At 35.4% G+C, this 23,953-nt stretch overlaps 3 protein-coding genes across 19 annotated transcripts in view; all 3 read right to left on the bottom strand.

Annotated features, from left to right (window-relative positions):
* The window catches only part of LOC149561983 (ZIP metal ion transporter family), a 173,512-nt gene that overhangs the window by 83,600 nt on the left and 65,959 nt on the right, over window positions 1–23,953 (bottom strand). The gene's annotated exons all lie outside the window — the stretch shown is intronic.
* LOC149561984 (uncharacterized) lies at window positions 7,078–8,883 on the bottom strand. The gene is made up of 4 exons (XM_089823848.1): window positions 8,494–8,883; window positions 8,173–8,396; window positions 7,875–8,062; window positions 7,078–7,778 (listed from the first exon to the last, which is right to left on the bottom strand). The coding sequence occupies exons 1-4, from the start codon at window positions 8,719–8,721 to the stop codon at window positions 7,165–7,167; spliced, it is 1,254 nt and encodes a 417-aa protein (XP_089679974.1). The 5' UTR covers window positions 8,722–8,883; the 3' UTR covers window positions 7,078–7,164.
* Window positions 8,886–10,723, bottom strand: LOC149561985 (uncharacterized). The gene is made up of 2 exons (XM_089823849.1): window positions 9,478–10,723; window positions 8,886–9,332 (listed from the first exon to the last, which is right to left on the bottom strand). Exons 1-2 carry the CDS (start codon window positions 10,215–10,217, stop codon window positions 9,236–9,238), a joined length of 837 nt encoding a protein of 278 aa, XP_089679975.1. The 5' UTR covers window positions 10,218–10,723; the 3' UTR covers window positions 8,886–9,235.

Here is a 23,953-nt window from a genome sequence, read left to right on the forward strand (position 1 = left end):
ACTCATTGTTGAATCCTTGCTTTGATTCTTGCTCATCCTCTTGATGGAAAATTAATAGGGAAAGGATAAAATGGAGTCCCTATAAAATGTTTGTAGTTTGCATACCTTTCCCAACTAGTGGTAAATTAATTTGGATAGGAACAACCTAAAATCCCTATATAAAATTCCCTTGCTTTGTCCTTGAATTGAATCCTTGAACTTTGTAATGTCCTCACTAGCTAGGACAAGAATACCTACAAAACCAATGTTAGAATTGATACAATAATAAATTATATTTCACTATTCTATCATCTATCCTAACCCTAACCTTAAAGATGTCTCCATATCGGGATCGATAACCCTCTTGAGGATCCCCAAGTCTTTGGTTACTACTTCATCTTCTATGAAGTGCTCACTTCAAGGTCCTTCCTAGAATAGATATTCTCTATCTAGGGCCCTTATCACATATGCATATGTTAACTTCAACGGAATATTCTGACCTTATAACCATATTAAGATCACTTTCTTCCCAAAGGGACTTTCTTGATCTTAAACTATTAAGCTCACTCTCTTCCCAAAAGACTCTCTTGATCTTAACAACTAATCATATTAAATCATGTGTATCATTATCTTAGTACTCCATAACTACATGTACATATATACTTTAATTTATATATGAATAAATACAAATTATCCATAGAAATATTTTCATAATTACAATAAAAATATATTCTTAATTACAACTAGACCATTAGCATCATACCTTCCTTACCTTTTGTTGAGTCCATGCAGCTCTAGAGAAATCCTATTAGGAATCTCACCCCTTTCAACTTTAAATTTGTTCTCCATAACCCTTTATTTGTTTTTTAATTAATAAATTATTTGGATCTTTCAGCTTTGAAGAGATTTTCCATCTCAAATATGACTTTGAAATCTCATTCTTGTCAATATCATCATGAATGAACTTCTGTTCACCCAAACTCTGTTGATGTGACTTTTGTTCCACTAAAACATGCAAAATTGAAGACTTAATATTGCAAGATGAAATACCAATTTTCCAACTCTCTCTTGAATTAAGATGATCGTATGCTAAACAATATATGGATTGTGAGCAAATTAGACAACCTTAAGGTTCCTTCTTGTTGTGGACTTTCACTTAGTTTTAATGATGTGATATGTTGGGCATCACAAAGGGACTTATGTTGTTCAATCAATGGATATCAACTACTTCAACCTCTTCTATAAAATCCCCTAGTTAGAACGATAATATATATTTCAATAATAAACAAAACAATTAGGTATGTATAACAATATATTATTAATATGTAATGTCCCCATCTGTTTAGCATCTCAGTGGAGTTCTTGGCCTTTACATTCTCCGAAAGCTAAGTGAAGAAATAAGGAGAAATTGATTAAATTAATTTCTTATATAGTCATTAAATAAATTAAAATTAAAAGGTGACTTTATATTAAATAAATTTAATTAAGAGTGACTAAAGTTAAATAAATAAATTAAAAGAATCTTCTAGAAGGAGGAATTAAATATAATTTTATTTCTTCTAGCAGGAGGTCCATCTATTGGAGGGAAAGAATAAACAAGGAGGGCAGCCTCATTGTTGAGCATCAAATGTGTTGCCATCTACTCTGCCGGATAACTTGTGGAGCCAAGGGTTTCTACAGTTGCTACATTGATCATTGGGAACAAACACTCCCATTGATTTGCATAACTGAGGTGGTGAAATATCTTTCGAAGGGTTGCGGCTATTGGAGAAGACAAATCAGTCTTTTCATTGTGCCAAATTTGTTGCCTAGGGCCGGATTTGTGAAGTAAGATTGAAGGAATTATGGTAACACTGCTACAGTGATGCTGCTACAATGTCATCACTACAACAACTTGCTACAGGAACTTGCTACAGTAAAAATCCAAATTTCCTTAAGCAGTTGTCTAAGTTCCTATCTATTTCATTTGTATTGCATGGAGGATAGATTTGAATATTTTTGTTGTTAGTCATTTGGAGTTTGCAAGCATATCTTTTTTAGTTTGTTATTTAGAAAGAAGTCAGAATTTAGATCTGCAATATATATATATATATATATATCCCTTGTGTGTAAAGTTGAACGCTACCACTAAACATAAGAAATAAATTTGAAACAAAGAACAAGTACAATGCAGGTAAATTTTTTTTTTACTATTCAACTTAATACAAGTACAAGAACAATGATTGAGCCAATCTCAATTCGTAAACCTCAAAATAAAAGAAGATATCATCAAAATAAATTTCCATTATAATGCTAATACATATTGAGTTCAATACAATAATGAAGTACGATATCATTCTTAAACGCCTATGTCCAACATATGGACCCTACAAGTAACAAATTATGTTTCTAGATGTAACTTCAACAGTCATCCTTAGCTACTTGTTAATCAACTTGAAGCACCTAAAAACACACAGAAATGCAACACAACACAAGGAGGGCTCAGTACACACTGAGTTGAAAAGCATAATCCATCTGCATACATGTTAGAATAAACATATACATAACCATAATGCAGATATCTGATCCACTTAACATAGTGCAATTCCAAAAATTAATATGCAAGAAGTAAACATCTACTTAACATTGCAAAATTAAACTCGCACTAAGAATAACTAGTAAATGAATCATATATATATTGAGGTGTCATCACTATGGTGCTAAGATACTACATCCGTGTATGGTAAGCTCATAGACAACACATAGTGGGATTCTCTATTGTACTCGTGAAATGACATAATAGAGATTTGCCTTGTTCTCCGTACTTAACCTTATTGGTTTAAGTCATAGGTAAGGCCAATTATCTTTTATATGTAATTAACCCACCCAATTCATTTTAAAGTTATCACTGAATTAATTAACTAAATAGGATAAACCAAATTCAGCCACCCCGATATATGTTCATCACAGCTATTCTTAAAATACACATCAAACAGATTTACAAAAGAATGTACATGCAACAGATATAAAATCAGTATACAACATGATACTACATCCTTTCATCTATTTGTAACACATCTTATTCTGCCAATTTCAAAGGTAAATTTAGATAATTATAACAACAGAAACAAAACCTATAATATCAAGATCACGCAAATACAATTAAACTGTTATCTCAGCTTAATGGTACATACTTAATCTTAATACTATACAATCAATTTCCTGCTGACATAATCGACTACATTTAACTTCGAAATGACCAAGATAACAAATCAAAATGCATATGATATTCTTGTTCAATATAAAATTCTCATCAAACATTTATCATTAGTCCATCTTTTCCATTGAAAACAATTTCCATTTCAATAATGAACTGAATAACATCATTAGAATAATAGATTCTAATTCATAAAATCTTCATTTCAAAAACATCATATAAATACCATCGAAATGCTTCATAACATAACCAAACAAATTAAATCATATCGAACAGACTCCACAATGTTCAAGCTCTGTCAATGTTTTAAACAGAAGAACATTAACAATGATGTCGTGTGTTCAACTACTTATTCCCAAATTGCCAAATTTTAAGTTCTACCCATAGTCAACATACAAGCTGTTTAGAATCTCGCAACATATCTAATTTCCATATTGTCAACTACAATTTCTAATTCAAAATCAACACACTTACTGTTTAAATCTGCGACACACACAGAAACCCAAATACCAGTTTACTCATCTACAAGAACTGTTTAACAAAATGCCTCTTCCCAGTTCCAGATAACAACATAACTAAAGTTACAAATATCGAATAAAACTTTATGCAGTTATATATGAATTCAAAACATCATGCACAATCAACAAGGTATCGATTGTTCTACATGTAACCTCCACCATGTCGATAATCGTAATAAGAACTATGCTGAAAAAATGAAAATCCAATCTTGTTTTAGGTTTCCTTCTAACTGTTTGACATAATGCCTGCACCTAGATTCATACAAGTGACCCGATGTGAAACCACTAATGAATTTCCTACCAACCCATATAAACTTTGTTTAAGACCGTTCTACCAAAACTATAACCATAGGCTCAACTCAACTTCACAACTATATCTATATATTTTTTATAAGACAAGCTCAGATTTTACACATCGAAAACCTGTCAAGAAACAAAGATAAATCTCTTTCTAATCATTATAAGGTTGGCTATGCATTGCGAACTCAAAACCCCAAAATCTTGCTAAGAGTTCAACACAATATCTACGCCTTGATTTCAAGCAAACTATTTGATATAATGACCGTGCTCTAGTTCATGATAACTGTTTAATGTATAATAACCGAACCCCAGTTCCATTCAAACTGTTTTTAATATATAATGACCGAGCCTTAGTTTTCAAGTGCACTGTTTAATATAATGACTTAACCCTCGGTCCATGTTAAATGTTTAACAGAGTGACTGTGCCCTTGATCATAGTCATGAGTCTGCAATCTAATGTGAGCTCGTGACTATGGCTGAGCCACGCATACCCATGAACTCTGAGATATGGGTTCTCTCAAAGCTCGGCTCCGAGGAAGCCAAATACCCATATGTTTTACACAATCACATGCATGCTTACTGTCGCAAGCATGTGTTTCTGACTGGGTTCAACTCGTAGAAAAATGCACGTTTGGGGCAAAGCCCAAATATATATAGCAAAAACCAAAATGATATCTCCATACTTCACATTCAAGTGTGGATATATACAGGGCTAAGCATTGCACACAGTGCCATGCTTTGCATATATCCATTCTTGAGTGTCAATACACATCATATAAAACTGATAACCATTTACAAACATGCTTATCAAAATAACAATGCAATTGTAAACAGAGAGAGAGATTAGGGTAAGAAATTGCCCCTATGTGAGATACAGTAGATGGAAAATGCTCAACACAATACTCTACAATAAAGCTCGTTGCCAAAGCCCCAAATGCCAAGTCAAAACCACACTTCCCAACTGTGAACACCGACCAACTAGCATGCAACTGTGATAATGAAGATAGCAGAAGAAACTTAAAAGAAAAGCAATAGAAAATCTTGTTGTGAGCAGCTTAACCATGCTCATCTTCATAAGAAAGTATCTCCTTCCAACCAAAACCCTTCATGTTGCCGAAACTTCAGCAACATCTCACAGGTGTATAACAAAACAGAGGAAAATGGCCAAATTTTCTAGCCATATTCAGCAAAATATCCCATTCACATCAGGATTGGCCGTCCAAGGCCTTCAATATTATTAAAGCCACATTAAAATGCAATGAATGAATCTGCAACTCACATAGTGTCGTGCATACGGCTACCTCATAGCCACCACCATATTTTGGCCTAGTTTTAAAACAATGCAAAATCCCTTAAGCATATTGTATGCGAAACCCATTAGGGTTTTAGGATGATAAAACCTTTTTGCAAATATAATATATGCTTAACATAACAATCACATATATTATAACAACCGCGGGTTTTTTTTAAACCCCATTTTAATAGCAATTGATTTAAGAAAATAAACTTAGGGTATATATAGACCCTTTTAAATAAACAACACGCATATATATATATATATATATATATATATATATATATATATATATATATATATATATATATGACATGCCAACGTAGGGTTAGGAAAATACCAAGTACATGAACTCATAACCTTAAGCAACATAGCTAAATTAAATTCAACATAGGCCAATGGATAATTGCAATTAAATCATACCAAAGCTCCGCAAATGTCCAATATACAGCGTATTAACATTAATACTGTTACACTGAATATAAATCATGATAATCATAAACAATATGCTGACATGCAATAAAATATGAAAGCTACAACCATAAAACCTGAGCTTAATTTAAAAACTTTTCAATAGTTTTACCAGTCATATTTTACCTGAAGTCTATACACAACAATATCGTTTAAACTAGAAACATCAGACATTAATTCTAAATACATCAGAAAGTTTGTCAGATTCATAAGTGCCTCTACCAAAGCTCAAAATAGAGTATTTCTAAAACAGAAAAGTTTGTCCAGCAATAATCACATGTCCAAAGGACATTAATAAAACCAAGTTCTACAGAAATAAAAACATAACATCTGAAAGGAACTTATAACAACAAAGTCCTAATATGCAAAAAAACCTAAGTAGTGGTCAGGCATGACAAAAGTGTTTGACGAAATTCTCAGGTTAGCAATCATGAAATAAAAATTAGAATTGCATTGGATATTACAATGGTATAAGAGCTTGCTTGCAAAGTGTTTGACAAAATGTCAAACAACTAAATTATAAAATAATTTGGTGTTTGTCAAAGTTATAACAATACATTATTAATATCATGAATATGGTATTATCAAACAAGTATGATAATTTAATATAAAATATTTGCAATATGATATAACATATAATAAATTGTAAATAGGTTCTAACATAGTAACATTATAAATAATTAATCGTATTCTTAAATATATAAACCAATATGTAAATATTGCATATTCATTATTGATCCTATGAAAAACAAAGATGGTAATTAAAAAAGGGATTGAACACAACCATTAATCTCTCGAGACCATATTTGACTAGGCAACGCTGATAATACTTCAAAACAAATAAGTCAAACGATGAATAATGTTGAGGATGAGAATATGCAGCGATTAAGACTAGCTCGCGAGGAAAGTTGTAGAAGAGACTATCAACCAATATTAAGAACGTTGTAGTTAATAACAACTAAAACCTGACATGAAGAATGAACAAGCAAGCGACCAAGGGCTAATTCCAAGAAGAATGAGGGTGCGGAAGCAAAAAAGTTGGATGACATGAAAGCATAGTTGGAAAACTCGCCAAATGCAAAAACTCGCCAAGCCCCCCAAAAGTTTAATAGGGAAAAACTCGACGATTTAAAAAAAAAACTCGGGAACCTAAAAAACCGCTGAAATTTTTTTAAAATACATTTATTTTGCAAAATTTAATGAGAAGATGAATCTAATAAGTTAATTAAAGACAATACAAAAGAAAGAAACAAAGTTTAGATATATATAAATGCATAATGCGTACAAAATTGCATTCTCATGCAGAATGCTCATGGTAGGAAGCAAAATAGTAAATTACTAAATAGTTTCGATCTGTCAAACTAGAAGTAAATACTAAAAGTCTAAATACATCAATACAATGTCAATCACATCTTCCTCTTTCCACATGCACTAGCAGGAAAGCGAGGGGGTCTAGTCCTAGAAGAAGTGCCCCGCACTGGGATAGGGCGTGAGCTGCGTGAATGTGAACTCTGTGGCTGTGCCCCCTCGCTCGACGTCCCTACTGACTGGCTCGGCGTCCTAGAAGAGGATGCATCTCCTCCTAATGGTAATGCCTGATCCTCGCCTGAATCATCATCATCCTCGTCCTCATCCTCAATGTCATCCATAGTGAACTGAAAATCAGTGTTAGCCTCCCCCTCCATGGCCTGCCTCTCCAAATCAGCGATCTCATCTGGTGTAAGCAATGGACTTGGCTCCTGTGTTGTCCAATCAAAATAAGGATCTATCTCATCTAGATCAAGCGGACCAGGTAGTTCTAAGAGCTGGGCCTTTTTTATGCGCAACTTAAGATTATAGTGCACATAAACAAGATCATTAAGCCGTTTTTTAGTCATTCTGTTTCTTTTCTTTGTATGGATGGACTCAAATAAGCTCCAATTGCGCTCACAATGGGATGAGCTACAAGGTTGGGATAGGACTCTGAGAGCAAATTTCCTTAAATTGGGGGTATTGCCACCCCAACTTGCCCACCAAGCATCTGCAAAACAAAATTAAAAAAGTTATAAAGCAATTAAAAAAAAAATCAAAAGCACAACTTATCAATTAGCAAAAGTTTTAAAGTTTGATGCTTTACCTGGTGCTTGAGTAGATCTTGCTCTCTTTGCTAGCATAGAAGAGAACAAAGGACCCCTTGATTCCACATAGATTTGTTGTTCGGTCACAATAAGGTCTCTCTCCTCTTCACTTGATATCATTCTCTCAATGCATTTAGAGAGACTTTCCATGACCTCTCCATTAGAATCTAAGTAGGAATCATCAGCCCTAAAACAAATAGAAAATGATATCAAGTCTTACTACACAACCTCAAAAAGTAAAGTAAAATAAAGACTTATTAAAATTCCAACTTCAAGGACAATCAATTATCATAGTACCTGAATTTGGGATTGAGGAAGTAGCCTGCTGCATGAATAGGTTGGTGGAGCATATTGGTCCACCTCCTATCAATTATTTCCCAAATGGGGTCAAATCTGAGACTGTCCCCGTGATAGTAACTTCTAACAGCCTCTTTCACCCTATCCATGGCCTCATAAAGACTTCCCATTGGGGATTGTTGCCCATCACATGTGCGCAAGACTAAAACCAGGGGCAGAGACATCTACATTTGAAATTTGAAAAATACAAATTAGTTAATAACATAGTAAGTTATGAATTGATAATGAAACTTGAATAAACTAAAAATATAATGAAGTTACCTCCACAATCTCCTTAGCCTTTGCAAAAAAGCTATCATCAAAGACTATTCGTGCCACAGCCTCTCCTTCGGGCTTCTTTGAGTAAGGTGAAGCAACCCAATCAGCACACACAAACATTTGCTTCAAAGCCAATATGTGGTCAAGAATACTTTGCAACGTCAAGAAGACCATTGCAAACCTTGTCATAGCAGGTCTCATCAAATCTTTGCCTTTAGTGGCTTTTCTCATCAAACTAAGAACCCATGGGTGATTATAGATATATTTCGTGACTCGCCTAGCATCTTCCACAACTGGACTCACCCAATCAAGTTTTCCTATGTCCTCCAAAAGAAGGTCAAGGACATGTGCTGCACAAGGTGACCAAAAAAGTGTGGGATGCCTCTCTTGGAGGATTCTACATAAAAGATTAGCAAAAAATCAATAATCAGTAACAAACTTTCCATATTTAGTATTTACAAATTACATCAAATCTAAATTGAATAATACCATAGCATTACATTCATGATTCATATTGATTCAAATATAAAAAATTAAATCTACCTGCTGCCACATATGCTGCTGCATTATCTGTGATTATTTGCACCACATTCTCTATTCCCACCTCCATGACAACATTCTCCAACATTAAAGCCAATGTGGCTGCATTTTTCACTTTGTTGGAGGCATCGACAGATTTCCAAAACACCACATCATCTTTGCAAGCAATCAAGAAGTTAATAATGGTTCTACTTCTTCCATCTGTTCACCCATCAGATAAAATGGTCCATCCATACTTCTTCCACTCTTTCTTTTGGTCTTCTATCAACAATGTTGCCCTACCAACCGCTTTGTCAAGCAACCTACAAAATTTACGTGTAATATTAAATAAAGTGTAAGTGTTAGTAAAAAATTAGGAAATAAGTTATAACAATTAAGATTTAAAATATAACAATGAACTAAAGTGAATCACAATTATTTACAATTACTAAATAGTAAAATACTAACCTTCCACTCATATCCTTGTGATTAGGCGGCTTGTACCCTTTGCCCGATATTGTCATTGCATTCACCATATTGACCCAATAGGGACTATCAGCGGCATTCATTGAGATATTGTTGAAAAACCAAAAATCAGTTGCTGCAATATCAGTTTGCTCATGCACCTCCTTAAACCATGCAGTGCCCTCTAATGATGGTTGTGCTCCAGGTGTGTTCCTGGGCACGAAATAACCACCTATCCCTGATGGGGATTCGGATGGTGATGATGAAGAAGTAGGAGATGTAGAAGAAGTGGAACCGGTAAAAGAGAAATTTTGTTTGCAGATCCGTGGGCCACGAAGAGATCCTGGTATGTTCTCAAGTGCTTCTTCTTCCTCTTGCATATCAAAAGGAGCTCCTTCAGATTCAACTATGGCTGCCCTCATAGATAATTTTGCCCTCTCCCTATTCAATTTTTTCTCTTCAGCAGCTGCAAGTAGGGCATGGATGAATCTTTTTTCTTCATCAGTTACCTTGAGACAAGGATTTGAGTCATGTTTCTTTATGCCTGCAAGGTGGTATTTGAGGCGGTTTATGCCTCCAGAAATAATTCTCTCACAAGGAATGCATATCACCTTCCCAATATCATTTGGACTTGGAGCTTCATAGGCATACCGCCATGCCTTATCTCTTGCATTTTTAGGCCGAGTGCCTATATATCCAGATGGGCATGGTGTTTGTGGCCACTCTTCTTGCAGGTTTGTCATGTTTTCTTAATGCTTGTCCGCTGCCCTACACATAAATAATTAAATTTATAGAAAAATGAATAAACAAAGTTAGAACTTAGAAGCTAGAAGTTTAGAACAACTAGGGTTTCAACTTTCAAATGATTTGAAATCATTTACAAACAACAACAAAAACAATAAAAGCTTTGCTTAAAACTATAAAAAGTTTTCAAACAATGATAAGATGAACATACCTGGAAAGAAATTTCTCTTCTAAATTCGGTTAGAATCTTCCAAAATCCACTCCAATCTGCCTTTAATCACTTGCAATCAGCTAAAACCTTCTTTGCTCCACACAAATGAAAGAAATAATGCAAAAAACAATGCATTTTGACCTATTTAAGCGTCATTGATCGCGGGTTCCCTGAACCGCGAGTTTTTTACATTAACTCGCCGAGTTTTTGATTAAAACTCGTCGATTACTCGGCGAGTTTTTGGACTCACACCGAGTTTTTTGGCAGGCAAGTGTAACTGGCGAGTCTTCCATCTATGCATGAAAGCATCTACAGAAAATATAAACATCCTGGCAAACCAAGTAGCGGACCTTCTGAGCACTCTGTAACTGTCCCGGGGCTGTCTTTTTGCTTTCCTTTTGTTGTCTTTTCATGCATAGTTGTATTCTGGCCTCTTGTTTTTCGATTGTATTGTCTGTTTTTTTTTGGCTATGAGGCCTTCTGTTGTTTGAGCTTCTCTGCTCTTGTTTCTATGATACTTTGTACAAGATTCGTGTCCTTTAAAACCTGTTTTTACGTAATCAAAACCACTAAAACCTGACTAATGGCAAGTAATATGGGTGACATCAAGTGTTGACCCTAAAAGGTGTGATCAGAGAAATTTATTACCAAGACATCATAGGATGCACAATGAAAACTCGTCTAGTGCACACAAGTTCAAATATACAACCTGGTTAATGTAAGATAGATTATGTCCATGTACATATGGATCATTGTTGAAGTTGGTCAACTATAGATACAAGAATTGATCAGTATCGTTGGAACATTATTTGCTTTGAAGGATCACGTAGCCAAAGTGAGGAATTATCATTGTTTTCAAATAGAAAATAAATGCCAAACCTATCAACAAACAAGTGACCATCCTTGATCACGATGTCCATTAAGTTGATAAACAACTAATCCATGAATAGTCGAACCATTGTTATCAAGCATATTATAGCGGTGGTTAAGAAAAGCAATTAGAAATATTACATCTGCCATTCGATTATCCATAGAGCAATTCATGAGCACCCAAGTGAGTAATAACAAAGTCTAAAGAAGGTAGTGCATCAAAGGAATGAGAAGTCATACTTAGAAGACATCAAACCAGTTTAAAATCATTCGTATTTGCCTGTAGATTAACACCTATAGGTATTATCAGTTGTAAACATTCCAATAATCAGTTTTAAATAGAAACATATGCAATACCTATATATTTGGAATCTAAGCACTCAAATTGTTCTATCAGATAGTATAAACCACCATTGAAAATCATATAACAGCCCCCATGGACTACTAGGAATAAAATAATATTATTCATATAACATTTGTATGCTAGATTGCTACCAATTATATATCATCTTTGCAGATATCTATATCTCACACTAAGAATAGTAATTAATAATTAGTGTAACATCTATTACATGATTTGATTACAATTAATTGCTATAGTAAGAAGAAGTAAAGGTAGTTGTCCCTAATTTCTAACTTAGGCAAGTAGGGGGCATTATATCTTCCAACCAAACAAATTACAAAGGGATAAGGCTTTAGAGAATCTAATCTAATTCTAAGAATGATGGAATGAATCTCTTAAGTAGTCCTAGCTTTGTTGTGTCAACTAAGCATAGGAGGGTACTATCTTCTAAGGATGCAAGAATGGATTTCACATTGTCAATACTCATTTAAATACCCTATGAAGGCACAATCTAAATGAACATTTCCAATTTGCTAAACGCTTGCAATTTAGACCCAAACTAACCTTACATTGTTACAATCAGCAAGTACCAAATGGTATGGACACTAGCTCCACCACTAATCACCATTCGACTACTACTTCTATTCAACATGAAATAAAACCCTTATTCTAAATGAGGAAATGAAGAAACCATGCAATACTTCAAAGCAACACAAATAATCCACCATGAAGACTAACAATTAATTAGCAATTACTTTGATACCATTATGGCAACATTTTTCAAATGAAAGGAGTAGGGTTTATATTGGAGCCCAAATACAATAAACAGCCAAGATTAAAACAAAATCAAACTAGATCAATCCATGAAAAACCCTAATTAGGGCAACCAAAAATAACCAGTAAAAACAAGGCACCAACGTGTGAGCCAATAAGAAAATTACATTTCATATCACCTTGAGAATGAAACAATAAGAAAATATTATGTTCTACATGTCCCCTTGTGAATGATTCTTATTGAATGATCTTGGAGATGTCAACTTAGAGCTCTCTAATTAGTTGAATGATGGCTGGACAACACCTCATCTTGCTCACCTTTGATCCTTGTTTCAATTCTTTATCCTCTTTATTTAGGAAATTCTCTCATTGAGCTTGTCCTTATATCTCAATTTTCTTGAAGTGAGGGGTTTCCCTCTATTGATCGTAGACTTGTAAGTCTTCATGCCATTCAACCTTTTATGATGATAATCCTTCTTCATTTGTAGACTTATTTCTCCCAATCTTTGATCTTCTAGCAATGCCTAGGTCCCTTCGAATTGTCCTTGATGTGAATCCTATCTTTTGTATTTGAACCTATTCTTATGTCCTTTGAATCTTCTATGTAACCTTCTTGATGTCTCAAACCATTTTTTCACTTTATTAAAGAATCTCCTTTACTCTTTTACAATCACACTACAGTGTAAGTTTTCTTTTCATGAGGATTAATTGATCTCATGCTCCTTGTTCTTTCCTTTCTTTGATTCTTCCTGGATCCTCCTGATGGAAAACTAATAGGGACAAGGATAAAATGAAGTCTGTATAAAATGTCCTTGTTTTGCATACCTTTCCTAGCTAGTGGGAAATCAATCTGGATAGGGATAACCTGAAGCCCCTATACAAAATGCCCTTGCTTTGTCCTTGAATTGAATCCCTGAACTCTTCTCTGAACTCGAATTTAAATACAGACTTGTCTCATGTCTTTGCTTGATGAAGGCTTGACCTTGAAATAATTTCTTCATCTTGATCCTTGACTTTTATTTCCTTTATCCCAGCTTTAAAGTGCTATCTTATTTTGAGCTTGATCTCCTTTAACTAGCCTGCTTCACCCCTTGATCTGTACAAATCTATCTGAAGACAAACTTCATACCTTACTACTAATTTGAGCCTTCAGAAAAATCAATAATTGAAGGCTGCAAATGAAGTAAGTATGAGATTCATAATGTCTAAAAGACAAAACTGAAATTTTAAGTCTGAGGATTGGTCTAAAGACAAGCTGATTGAAGAGCATAAGATAGTCCCTTTGCTGCTACAGTTGGGAAAATCAAAATTTTGAAGTCATGAAATCTGAGAAATTTTCCAAGAACGTGTCTAAAGACAAAGTCTGAAGACTGTTTGCAAATAGGTGCAATCGGACTATCTGGACATCAAGATCGTGATTCAACTGACTTATGTGAACTCCCAAATGCACACAGATCAGACACCCTTACCAATGCATAAAATCTGATTTTTTTGAGAAAAGACATGCAACATGTCCGATAATTAGATATGAGTGCACCACTTTACTAAATATTACCCCAAACGTGCATTGTGAGGCTTGATAATGGGGAACAAGTCTTAGGATCAGACTGGTTTTTGAGACAAATTTGTAGAATAAGTCAGAAAACATCCCCCCATTTTCAAAACTAGTAACTTTGTTAGATTTTAAAAGACTGCTGCAAATGTATTGCCACTGTCATAATATTTGGTATGTGTTTTTCAAATGCAACATCCTCATATATATATATATATATATATATATATATATATATATATATATATATATATATATATATATATGAGAGTGAGTAAAGAATAAACATTTGTTCATTAACATAATCACAATCTTATAGTTAATTATATATACTATAGTTCATCCGAGAGAAGCTACAAAACATCAACACTCCCTCCTAGATAGGGAGGATAAACACATGACCATATATTACCTCAATGTAATATACAAATATCTTTAATCAAAAGATATTCAACATTTTGATATCGTATTTGATATCAAGAGTATTGGTCTTCCAGAATATCAACAAATGATATTCACCAAATACTCAAATAAGGTTTGGTATCACATCTAATATCATGAGTATTGATCTCCCAGAATATCAACATTTGACATCCACAAAGTACTCAAAATGGTTTTGATATCACATATGATATCATGAGTATTGGACTCCTAGAATATATGTTATTCACCAGTAACTCAAAAATGTTTGATATCACATATGATATCATGAGTATTGGTCTCCCAAGATATCAATGATATTCACCAAATACTCTTTGAGTAATGGCCTTCTAGAATGTTGAGATGCACGATGTTCACCAAGTATTGTGAGTAATGGCCTTCCAGAAGATCAAATCGCATGATATTCACCAAGTACACTATTAGTAATGTCCTTCCAGAACATCAAGTCGCATGACATTCACCAAGTACTTTGTGTAAATGGCCTCCCAGAACATTAATTTGCATAACATTCACCATGTACTAAAAAAATGTTTATAAGGTATGTGCACACGCATTCTCATAATGCTTACCATATAAACATCCACCATGCAAAGTATAATCTACTATGATCTGCATGGACATCGTAAAATATCCATCATAATAGAAAATTAGGTTATTGAAAGATCATCACCTTTCAATAAAATATGCAAATACAAGTGACATCATTTGAAAGTCATCACTTCCTCATTATGTACACAGGGGGTAGGTCCATTAAAATCACATAGTCACGAGGTATATTCGTGAATTATAGTCCTCTTGACTGCCACAAATTATTGATCACTAGAGAATTCATCTCGACACGGTTTACTCCCTCAGAATCAATATCACCAAGATCACTGAAGGTTGACTGAATTGTATCCTTTATCTGCTCCCTCTCTTTCAAGGTTGCCTCTAATGAAATTTCAAGCTTCCTCTGAATCAGATATCAATCTCCCTTTTCCTACAAGAGCATCCTCAGAAAAGATCAAGGCATATAACTCGTATAGAAATACAAGGGAGAGACTAAATTAATTAGATAAATAAAATACACAAGAATAATAAATACTCGTTTGTACATCACTCTCCTGTTATTTCATTCCATTAGACATTCATATTAATTAATTAATTTCACTGTTATTTAAATCCATAAGTAATTGTTTGGAAAATATATGTACTTTAGATACATGTATAATCAACACATTATACATCATATTATGAAGAATAATAAGGGAACAATCACATACCTTATCCAATGTACTTGACCTGATATAATTATGTGATTCTACCTTTACCTCTTTGTACTCCAACCAGTACTAACTACTTTGAATTGGTCCTTTGTGGACAAGTGTGCCACCCTCATGTGTGGTTTAGTGGTCCTTATTCCACATCACATCTTCTTTCAAGGTGGCTGTTACGTTCAATCTCAAATTTGTGTGGTATACAGTTAAGTTTTTAATTTTCAGCAATGGTTTTCCCCGTTGCCTTGGTTATACTTGATGCCACGTGTACATTTTCTTTTCTTTAACTATCTTTTACTCTCCTTTGACCAGCACTTCTATCTATAGAGTCTTTGCACACAATGAGTAGGCATGGGCACAATTTGTTCACTGTGTCTTTTAATAATCAATGAATGAAGGAGTGACCCATCCCAAGGAAGGTACTAAAACTCACGTGCTGCAAAATTCCCTAGCTTCATATGGTGATATTTTACCATTCACGTTGCTAATGATGGCTCAAGTCATTGTATTGAAATAGTAGCTATACACTGGTCGCTAACAGTGCCCATTATATAATTAGTAGCATTGTTAAGAAATCTGCTATAAACTCTATGCACATCTATAGAGGTCCACACATTCCCAATTGTTTGATTGGCGGTTCAATTAAATGAACTCTTTATATTCCATTCTCTGACAGCAGTGGGATTCCCTGCGAACAGTATTTTTCATCTCCTTCCATAGTCTTGTTCGGAATGATCATTATAAAATTGTTCCCTTTCAATCCAATGGTTGTGTGTGTCTAATATGTCTATTTTATAGCGGGTCACAAGAGCAACGGCAACACTCAGTTTGGTTTCAGTTCTTCCTGATTTGAAAGCTTTGATAAAGGATTCCATTTCTTTTAATATTGCTCTTATTGGGCTCACAGATAAGCTAGCAGCCTACTCAGAAAAAACAAATATCTTTTAAGGCACATGCAAGCAGCACAATAAAGCTTGTCTAATCCTGTCAGCAACAGACATGAACCATCACCATAACAATAGACACAGCACATGAAGACCAAGTTGCATTCTTGCTTGCCATACATGGGTAATTTACCTCTTGTGCAATCTGCTCTCCTGTTATCAGTTATCAGGTGTTGTACCATAGGATTATCTTGGGTTGTCAGTGACTGGATTGTTTTGTGCATGGTCATTGGTTTGATCATTCCAACTATCTTTTTATTAAATTGCTCCGCAGGATATGAAACTCTCCCATTTGTTTCCTTCTACATATCTTGCTTCAGAGCCTCCTGACTATGCAATGGTGTTCATATATATGTCTTGAAATCTCTTATCCCAAGAGTTCGAACCTGCTCTAATACCATGTTAGATTTTTAAAGGACTGCTGCAAATGTATTGGCACTGCCATAGTGTCTAGTATGTGTTTTTTAAATGCAGCATCCTCTTATATATATATATATATATATATATATATATCAGAGCGAGTAAAGAATAGACATGTCCCTGAAGGGACATGTTTGTTCATTAACACACAATCTTCAATTTAATTATATATATAATATCTCTAGCAAATATATATATATATATAGTTTATCCGAGAGAAGCTACAAAACATCAACAAACTTAGACTTCAGAAAATCATCCCAGTATTGATTAGAGAACGTTCTAATAAAGTTTTAATAATTAGAAATGAAAGAACAATCTTTCTAGCAAAAATATGTAAATCTGATTTCTAAAGACATGTCTGAAACTTATCCTTTTCGCATGATTTTCCTCTATAAGTTTGGTGTTTTGTAATGTCTGAGGACAAATCTAAAATTTAAAGTCTGAAGACAAGTTGATTGAAAAGCATAAGATAGTCCCTTTGCCGCTACAGTTAGGAAAAAATCAGAATTTTAAAGTCATGAAACCTGAGACATTTTCCAAATACACATATCTACAGACAAAGTCTGAAGACTATTTGCAAATAGGTGCAATCAGACTATTTGGACATCCAGATCATGATTCAACTCACTTATTTGAACTCCCAAATGCACAGATCAGACACCCTTACCAATGCATAAAATCTGAATTTTTTTAAGGAAAGAAATGCAACATGTCCAAAAATTAGAAATCAGTGCACCACTTTGCTAAATATTACCCCAAACATGCATTGTGAGGCTTGATAATGGAGAACAAATATCAGGATCAGACTGGTTTTTGAGACAAATTTGTAGAATAAGTCAGAAGACATCCCCTCATTTTTAGAACTAGTAACTTAGACTTTAGCAAAATCATCCCAGTATTGACTAGAGCACATTCTAATGCAGTTTTAAGAATTAGAAATGTTCCCATGTCGCATCAGTGCCTACGGAAGTATCTTCAGCTTATAAGACCAACAAGTAGAGACGCCATACATGGTAGAAAGTTGGAGGCCGAGCAGAGGGAAGTCAAAGGCTACATGGAAGGAAAGAAAACACTTACAAGAATAAAGGTGTCATATGGGATTTGAATCCGCAATTATATTCGCAAACAAAGATGGTGCTCCAAATGTGTCTGATCCAAAGCAAAGTAATACAGAGAATCAGAATAGAGTTAGGGTTGAATCCCACCAAAACCGAACTAGCCAAGTAGAGAAGATATTTCACTTCCCAAATGGTGAACAATACAGAACTCTAACAGAAATTCATAATACAAAGAAATAATTCAAATCCCATACTACCAATTACCTACATGCCGCACATAAATGCCCCTTTTGGAGAAAACTCCCAAGAGTTTTGTTGTGAAATTTTTACACCATCGCCCCAAAAAATTTGGGGACCCCCCCCCTTCTTTTTTTCTTTTGGTCGCCTTGGCAATAATTTTTTGAAGTTGTCCAAAAATTTCCAATTTAGAAAATTTTATGCCTTGGAAGCCTTCGGGTCAAGAGGGAGGAGGTTAAATTTATTTTTCACCTGGTCTTAGCTCGATTTTCTGGAACTGGCAATTTTATCCTTAGGCCGAACAAATTTCAAAGAGAACATTTTTTTCAATGGTTAGAACAATATTTGATAGGATAAATTTACAAATTTTTGGACTTAGACGAATTATTTTGAAAATTGGATGTAATTGTATCATCTTGAGCATTTTTTCAAAATAAAAAATCTTTTTAAATTTAATTGTTTCGGAAAAATTTTAATTTTTTTTGGTGAAAAGAAATTTTGTGATAGTGAAATTGAATTGAAAAAAATCGATTTGGTAAATTAAAGTTGAGAATCGATTTTAGCTTGCTAAATCCGATTTTAAATGATATTTTAATTACTAAAATGTTATTAAATGAAAATTTTAACATCTCCAAGGCTTTCTTAATTTTATTTTGCAATTTTGGTCCTAACCAACAATTAAATATGCTAATTTCACTATGGAAGAGGTAATTTTAATGATGCATTAAATTTGGACCATGAATGGTGGCCTAATTTAATTTTTTGTCTCTCCCAAGGCAAGTCGGCCAGCTTGGAGAATTAGTGAAATGTTGGTATAAGAGAGGCTTCCCTCTCTTTCATCTCTCATTCCATCTTCCTCCTCCTCATGTGTTGGGCGAAATTTGTGGAAAGGCAATTTCCAACCTAGGCGATTTTCTTCTTGGAGCAGATTTTCCTTGCTTGGAGGCATTTTTTTTCCTTCTTCCATCTTGGGTGAATTTCTGCCCCAGGGAATTTTGAGACAAATTCACATTTTTCTTGTTTGGGCGAATTTTGTGGAGGCCTAATTTTTGGGCGAATTTAGTGGAGGATTGATTTTTTTTTCTTGCAATGGGGCTGCGATTTTATATCAGATCTATTCATGGCCACCGAACTAGGGTTTTGAGGCATGTGTTAACATCTAGGATTTTGGCACCTCCATTGTGGACTATTTTGGGCAACATTTGATTCATTTTCAGATCTGATCCTTTGGCGTCAATTCCAATCTTCATATGGCAGCAAAATCCATCACATTTCAGCACCTTCATTTTGGGCAATTTGCATGTGCATGTTAGGGTTTTATTGGCAGCAACTTCTAGGGCATTTTGGACAGAATTTGGATAGCGTTTTGGAGGTCTGATTTATATCATTCATGACAAATTTGAGGGCCTGATTTGACAAGTTTTATTGCAGCACTTCATGCCCTAGCTGGGTCATAACCAAACTCTAGCAATTTTTATTGACGTCTTCTACTATTGGCAACTTTTTTGAAGGATATTGAATGCAGATTTGAGGACATTGTTTTGTGCCCTAGATTAAGTATTTTAATGACAATTTCCACAATTTGATCAAGTCTGATTTGGACAACATAAGGGCAGATTTTCACATATTTTGGTGCCCTAGACAAGTAGTTTTAATAAGCATTTTCAGTATTTGCATAAGGTGCACAGAATTCCAAGGTCTTATTTCACTTGCCATAACTTCACATTCTTGCTTGGAGGACTAAATTTTCACATGCCGAACAAATTTCCAAAGGTGTTCTTTGTTGGTAGAAGGACGAACTTCATTCCGTGTTTGGAGGCCGCTCTAAGGGCAAGGTTGTCTCTCTCTTGTTTTTGCCTAGTTTCGTTCCTCTTCTCTTGCTTGTACTTTTCATCCACCACTTCATCATCCCATTGATAGGTTGAAGTTTGGAGAGATAAGTGTAGAATCCATGATAGGACATTTGAAGAGGCAAAAATAAGCTAGACCACCTTAGGAATGAAGTTGGAAGATATAAATGTAGTCCATCCTAAGGTAACAAAGGGGCAAAAATAAGTGGTAGTCCCACCCCTAGGTTGAAGATTGGAGATTGATAAGTGTAGTGATAGGACTTGGTGAAGCAGAAATAAGTTAGAATCCATCGATAGAAAGAAGGTTGGAGATCGATAAGGGTAGTCCATATCACTTAGAACGAAGGGACAGAAATAAGTGTTTAGGATGGTAGATGTTAGTGCAGGCAAGAACTCAAGAGGAACGTATACCAAAAAGACAAGGAAGACATGATATCAAAGACAACCTTCTTCTCGAAATTGAAGCAAGTCAATGACACCAACAGTGGCACTATAAACATTATACAGTTGAGAGACAAACAATGGATCCGGCTGCCAAGTTCCACCAGGATAATCAAGATGCCTACTTCACTCTCCTAAAACAGAACTGGGTACATGAAGGCAAGAAGGGAGTCACCAAGGCGTCAAGGTTCACCCAATCAAACTTCAAATCAGATGAAATGTCCCTTCTCTGATTTTGTATGATATTTCATGCCTCTAATCAGATTTTCAAGATCAAACAACTAATATCACAAAGATCCACCAAATTTCTCAAGAAACCCCAAATCGGGTATGCTGAAAATAGTGCCAAAAGCTTCACAACTTCACAAATTATTAATAAATCTGAAAATGGACATTTTTACAGAAATTTCAGCAGCATAACAGCCTACAAAATGACATTTTCAGATCCATATGGCCTTTACACGACAGTTCACAAATGTAGGACAAAAACTATGCTCATCGGGCTCCCGAAATTAACACAAAAATGCCCGGAAACACCACAAAAACACTAATAATCTATCTCAGAAGTTTAATCACGTCCCAATACATATATTCAGCTCTATTTTAACACCTTAAAGTCTGAAATACAGCAGCAACCCAAACTGATATGAAATACTCAACTGAAAACACCAAACTCATACAAAAAAACACACCCGAAAACCCACAAATCTGCACTGTTTAGCACAAAGGCAAACTCTGTATGAGCATGCACATGGAATGGCTTCAAACTCTCGTCCTTAGCCTTCCTAGAAACCTACAAACTCCCGTTCTTGGGTCTCCTTCTCCACAGGTTTGGCAGCCTCTGAAGAATAACAAAGAATGAGCAAAAATCAAGTTCTAGAATCAACCCAAAATGCCTCCAAACCCCTTAAAAGAGGGCATAACCGTAACTCACGTCCAAGAGAGGTTAATGAAACATATTTTAATAATAATTTTCATTTATTAGTCCAACGGTTTCCAAAGATTAACCCCCTTTTTCCGAAACTTCACTTTCTTGGGCCTGCCTGCCTTAGCAAAGATTTTTTTTTTTTTAATTATTTGAAAAGGGGACATGACAAGTCCTCCCCTCCCAAAAATTGCTTGTCCTCAAGCAATGGCTGAACAATAAACCAATCAATCCACATGGATCCCAAATGTAGTCATGAACTATACTACTACCAATTAACACAGGCTCCTGCAATATGACCAAGAGGAATCTATAATCAAACTGACAATTATAGCTCAACCAAACTCCAAAATCACCACTACCACAGTCAAAAACCCATGAGACACAAACTCTTAGAACATCAAAACCCAAGTAAAGTGGACAAATCAAACTACCAACACAATAAATACCATCAACGCATCCCACTGGCCTATACGGAATGTACAATCCAACTCTGCAACAATGGTGAACGCTCTCGAATGAAACTGTACCAAGTATGGGGAATCCACACACTGTACAACTCCTGCAGTCAACACAACTCTGCAAATCACCGGCCACTATCTCATAACCATAACTCTCATGCACTGCTGATGGTAAAAAGACATTACAAGATAAAGAGTAAGAAATGGAATCCGAACCAAATTTGCTTGCCATCAACTCCTCAAAAAAAGGATCCAATGCTAACTGATGTACATACCCTGCAATATAATGTTGATTAAAAAAACCAATCCTCAGTCAACAGCTCACCATGAACAAGTGATACAACCCACTGTGACTGATCACTAGCTAAGTCGAGAGATGTCATAGCCAAAGGAGTAGAATCAATAACAACACCCACTAAAGCATCACTCCCAAACTCCTGCTCTAAGTCACATGTTATCAAGCTGTCAACTGCAGAACCTATCACCATGTCATGCCCATCACAACTCTCATCTTGAGGCATCAAACTGTCCCATAACTGATGATAAGCACTAGGAACCAAAGTACATATCTGTATCATCATCTCATCAACATGGTCATCAAAGGTAAATTGATGAGCGTACCTCACAGTGTAATGCCGATAGAATTTGCCAATCTCAGTCAGTGGCTCAGACTGTAATCTAGATGAAACTAACTACAATTGATCATTAACCATGTTGGAACTGACAACTACCTCCAAAGATATCACCAAGGGAGTAGTATTACTAGCAGGAACCATGCCAACTGCCGACTCACCAACATCACACATGATCTTTGATACATCTCTAGTCTTCGTGCCATCAGTACTAAAGGCCACCACCATGTTAGGCATACAACAATCTGCTACAACTCCCAACTCAACTGAACCTTTCTCTAGTGGGAATGAACCTGATATGTCAATGTTAGTATCAAGGATGGATGCATCCCCATCTCCACTGTCTCTGACAATCTCGGCCATGGACATCCTCGGATCACCAAACACCACAGCTTGTGACTGTATAGAATCAGGTAAAGATTGTAGTTGCTCTAACTCCATGGTCACCTTAGCCAAATGAAACTGTGACTCCTTGAAAGCCAACTGTGTACTCTCAAAAATCTCAGAAGTCACCTCAAGCTGCTCAGTAAGCTCACTCACCTCATCTTCCTTGGCCAACAATGCATCATATGCTGTACTGCCCCAATCCATAAGATAATCTCTGTCGGCTACCAACTGCATATAATTCTGTCTCAAAATCCGAATAGCCTCCCATAAAGAGTGGAACTCTGTCAAGGAAAGATAACTGCCTCCCTGCTCATCACTAGTAGGAGAACCCCATCCATAAACTGCTAACAACTGACGAGCAGCATCAAAATGCTGGCAAGTGATAGCAATGTCTCGGTCACTAACTCTCAACTGATTAGACACATGATGGTACTGGCTTGGCTGTCTCCTACAAACCTCCTCTGATGCACTGTCTAAAGGAGTATCCTCAAAGTTACTAGTCTCTAGAGTATTACCATCCATATCCTGTGAATCAAATCTAAAGCTCATATCAACATACGGAGTATCAAAAACATTAGCATTGCTATCCAACTCCTCTATACCCAAGGAAACTAAGTCTTCAAAACTGCCCACTGCATCCTCCTGGATGTCATCAATGCCAATATGATCCTGGGACTCATCTATACACACTGCCAAATATGAAATATCATCAACACATTCCAGCAAGTATGGTCGACTGGATATATGAACAAAGCCCAACATCGGTGTATAAAAACTAATACCAACATCAGACAAGATACTGGCACAAGAAAAGACAACACCGTGTAATCTGGTAATCAAATCCATGATAGCACCCAAACAAACACTGCTACCAAAAAGTGTTAAAGATCTCCAGTCAACTGAATCCCAAACGCCAATATAACAATCTCA

This window comes from Cupressus sempervirens, chromosome 4 (assembly GCF_028749045.1).
Source record: "Cupressus sempervirens isolate cs-2001-9-10 chromosome 4, ASM2874904v1, whole genome shotgun sequence".
NCBI classification, from domain to species: Eukaryota; Viridiplantae; Streptophyta; class Pinopsida; order Cupressales; family Cupressaceae; genus Cupressus; species Cupressus sempervirens.

What these genes read in the sequence shown, in the direction of transcription:
- LOC149561984 (XM_089823848.1), bottom strand. Translation starts at nt 8,721, where the DNA reads ATGAGAAAAGCCACTAAAGGCAAAGATTTGATGAGACCTGCTATGACA. An exon ending in TTCCTCAATCCCAAATTCAG is followed by an intron (nt 8,063 to 8,172) that starts GTACTATGATAA and finishes TATTTGTTTTAG; the next exon opens with GGCTGATGATTCCTACTTAG. An exon ending in AAGATCTACTCAAGCACCAG is followed by an intron (nt 7,779 to 7,874) that starts GTAAAGCATCAA and finishes TTTGTTTTGCAG; the next exon opens with ATGCTTGGTGGGCAAGTTGG.
- LOC149561985 (XM_089823849.1), bottom strand. Translation starts at nt 10,217, where the DNA reads ATGACAAACCTGCAAGAAGAGTGGCCACAAACACCATGCCCATCTGGA. An exon ending in CACAAGGATATGAGTGGAAG is followed by an intron (nt 9,333 to 9,477) that starts GTTAGTATTTTA and finishes TAAATTTTGTAG; the next exon opens with GTTGCTTGACAAAGCGGTTG.